This window comes from Corvus brachyrhynchos, unplaced genomic scaffold (genome assembly GCF_000691975.1).
Source record: "Corvus brachyrhynchos isolate BGI_N302 unplaced genomic scaffold, ASM69197v1 scaffold7, whole genome shotgun sequence".
NCBI classification, from domain to species: Eukaryota; Metazoa; Chordata; class Aves; order Passeriformes; family Corvidae; genus Corvus; species Corvus brachyrhynchos.
The window spans coordinates 5,347,044-5,349,187 of NW_008239054.1; the positions used below are offsets into that span (position 1 = coordinate 5,347,044).

The following is a 2,144-nucleotide window of genomic DNA, read 5'->3' on the forward strand; positions in this document are numbered from 1 at the left end:
CGCTCCTACCCCGCTGCTCCGGTCCCGGGGGGACTCGACGGGGCGGGATGGAGCCACCCCGCCGGGGCCGCAGTCACCCCGCGCCTACCTTCGTCCTCCGCGGAGGTTTCGTTGCTCTCGGGCATCTTCTCGGGGCTCTCCTCCTTACTCCTCGCCCCATCGCCTTCGTCGTCGTCCTCGTCCTCGCTCTTGTTCCGCGGGGCCCAGGTCATCTTGTTCTCCTTCTTGAGCCGCCGGCGGGCGTTGGCGAACCAGGTGGAGACCTGGGTGAGGGTCATCTTGGTGATGATGGCCAGCATGATCTTCTCGCCCTTGGTGGGGTAGGGGTTCTTGCGGTGCTCCTGCAGCCAGGCCTTCAGCGTGGCCGTGGCGTCGCGGGTGGCGTTCTTCCTGTACGCGGGGTCGTTGAGCTGGTAGGGGTAGGCAGGGCTGCCGTACGGGTGGTAGCTGATGCCTCCGGTCATCCCCGTCGTATGGGCATCGTAAGGGGAGCCCTGGACAGAACAAAACGGTGGGGTTGGCAATTTGTTATTGCTGATAGCCATTAGTGAGTTGTCAAGGCGAGATCGGCGGTTATATTTGTATTTCCCCGGGATGGTGTCTTGTATCCATATTCTATGAGGGGGAGTAGCAGCACCCAAAGGCCATTAAGTTACAATTCCCCCCCTCCTTCCCCCGCCCAGCACACAGACAAGCACACGCGCTTAAAATCGGCGATGTTTTAATCTTTCTGACTAATTTCAGCTCCTTGTAATTGAATATTTCCCAATATAATTTTTGAACCGGGTAGACATTTTAAAGGCCCTACAGGTAGTGTCTTGATATCAACATTTCTCTCAAAGGTTCAAAAGATGTTTCCTTTTTCGCTATAGAAAATACAACAAAGCCGCCACTTAGCAATTCACTGCACTAATGCATTGCAAATCCAATTTGCAAATCAGAAGATATGCACCGTTTCGAATTGTTCAAATGCGATGTAATTAGCATTTTAATTCGCTCTTTAACGTTTAAATTGCGCTTATTTAAGTCTGCATAATGCAAGAAAAGTTGAAGATATTGCTAAGAAACTCGCTAACTTTCAGCACGTCTCTGAACCCCGCAGATCGGAGAGTCACAGGCTCAACATCACCCAGTATCCCGCATAGTTCACAACCTCGCTGCAACTTCCAGCCACTTGCCTACTGCTTCTCAACAGGAAAAACAAGAGAGACTCTCAGATCTTTTATATCATAGATCTTTCATACCGAATAAAGACTGCACGACAATTTATGCGCTGTATTATGAACAGACGGAAAGGAAGTAGTTTCCCTGTCACTTTGCAGGGAGACCTAACTACCCCGCTAACATGCTCTCCTAGGATATCGACAGCGGCTCTAGTCTCAAATTCCGGGCACAGGTCTTTGTGTGTACGGACTAGATATGTGTCTGACTCTCTATGTGCGTGTGTGTTTATAAAACTACATAACCATCTAGACGTGCAGTTTATTTATGTAGTTTATGGTTTTATTTATATACTTTATGCACAGAGCACACACAACACGCAATTGCAACTGCTCCTTAAACTAATAAGAAGAAAGTGAAATCCGAAACTGCGGCCACCACGACCATCTTGGGCTTAAGCGAAGCTCACAGATCGCAAACAGATGCTCCTTTTCATTTCCAAAATCCAGTTAAACCATTAGCACAAAACACACCGAAAGTAAATAAAACCACACGGGGATAAAGACCGCAGCGCCTCTAAACACCGACTTAAAAGAGAGAGAGAAAAAAAATTAGGGAAAAGAAAAAGAAGAAAAAGGAAACCCTCCCCTATGCCATCAAAGCGAAAATAAAATATATCTATTAAAAAAAAAAAAAAAAAAAAAAGAAAAACAGAACAGTTAAACACAAAACAAAACCCCGTTTATTACACATAAATAGACTACAAAGACTGTCTGCTGTGCTTCATATAAAAAAGCCCCAAAGTGTTCAAAGTGCCGGCTTCTATCAAGCACATAAAGTCCTAATCAATCTGGAGCCTCCTCCCTACTCTCCATACAACAACCAAGCAGCTGTAAGGCACACAAGCTCCGAAGCTGGAAAGCTCGTGTTTTGAGAGACTGAATTTCTGGGAAAGTGTCTCAGCGGCGGGCTCTGTCCCTCAG

General features: G+C 47.2%; 1 protein-coding gene across 1 annotated transcript in view; it reads right to left on the reverse strand.

Moving 5' to 3' along the window:
- The window catches only part of IRX2 (iroquois homeobox 2), a 4,883-nt gene extending 3,067 nt beyond the window's left edge, over nt 1-1,816 (reverse strand). Inside the window, exon 1 of the mRNA XM_017739079.1 lies at nt 7-1,816. Within this exon, the coding sequence (XP_017594568.1) occupies nt 7-545 (539 nt within the window). The 5' untranslated portion in view covers nt 546-1,816. The remainder of the gene's footprint in view (nt 1-6) is intronic.
- Nucleotides 1,817-2,144: the final 328 nt, after the last annotated feature.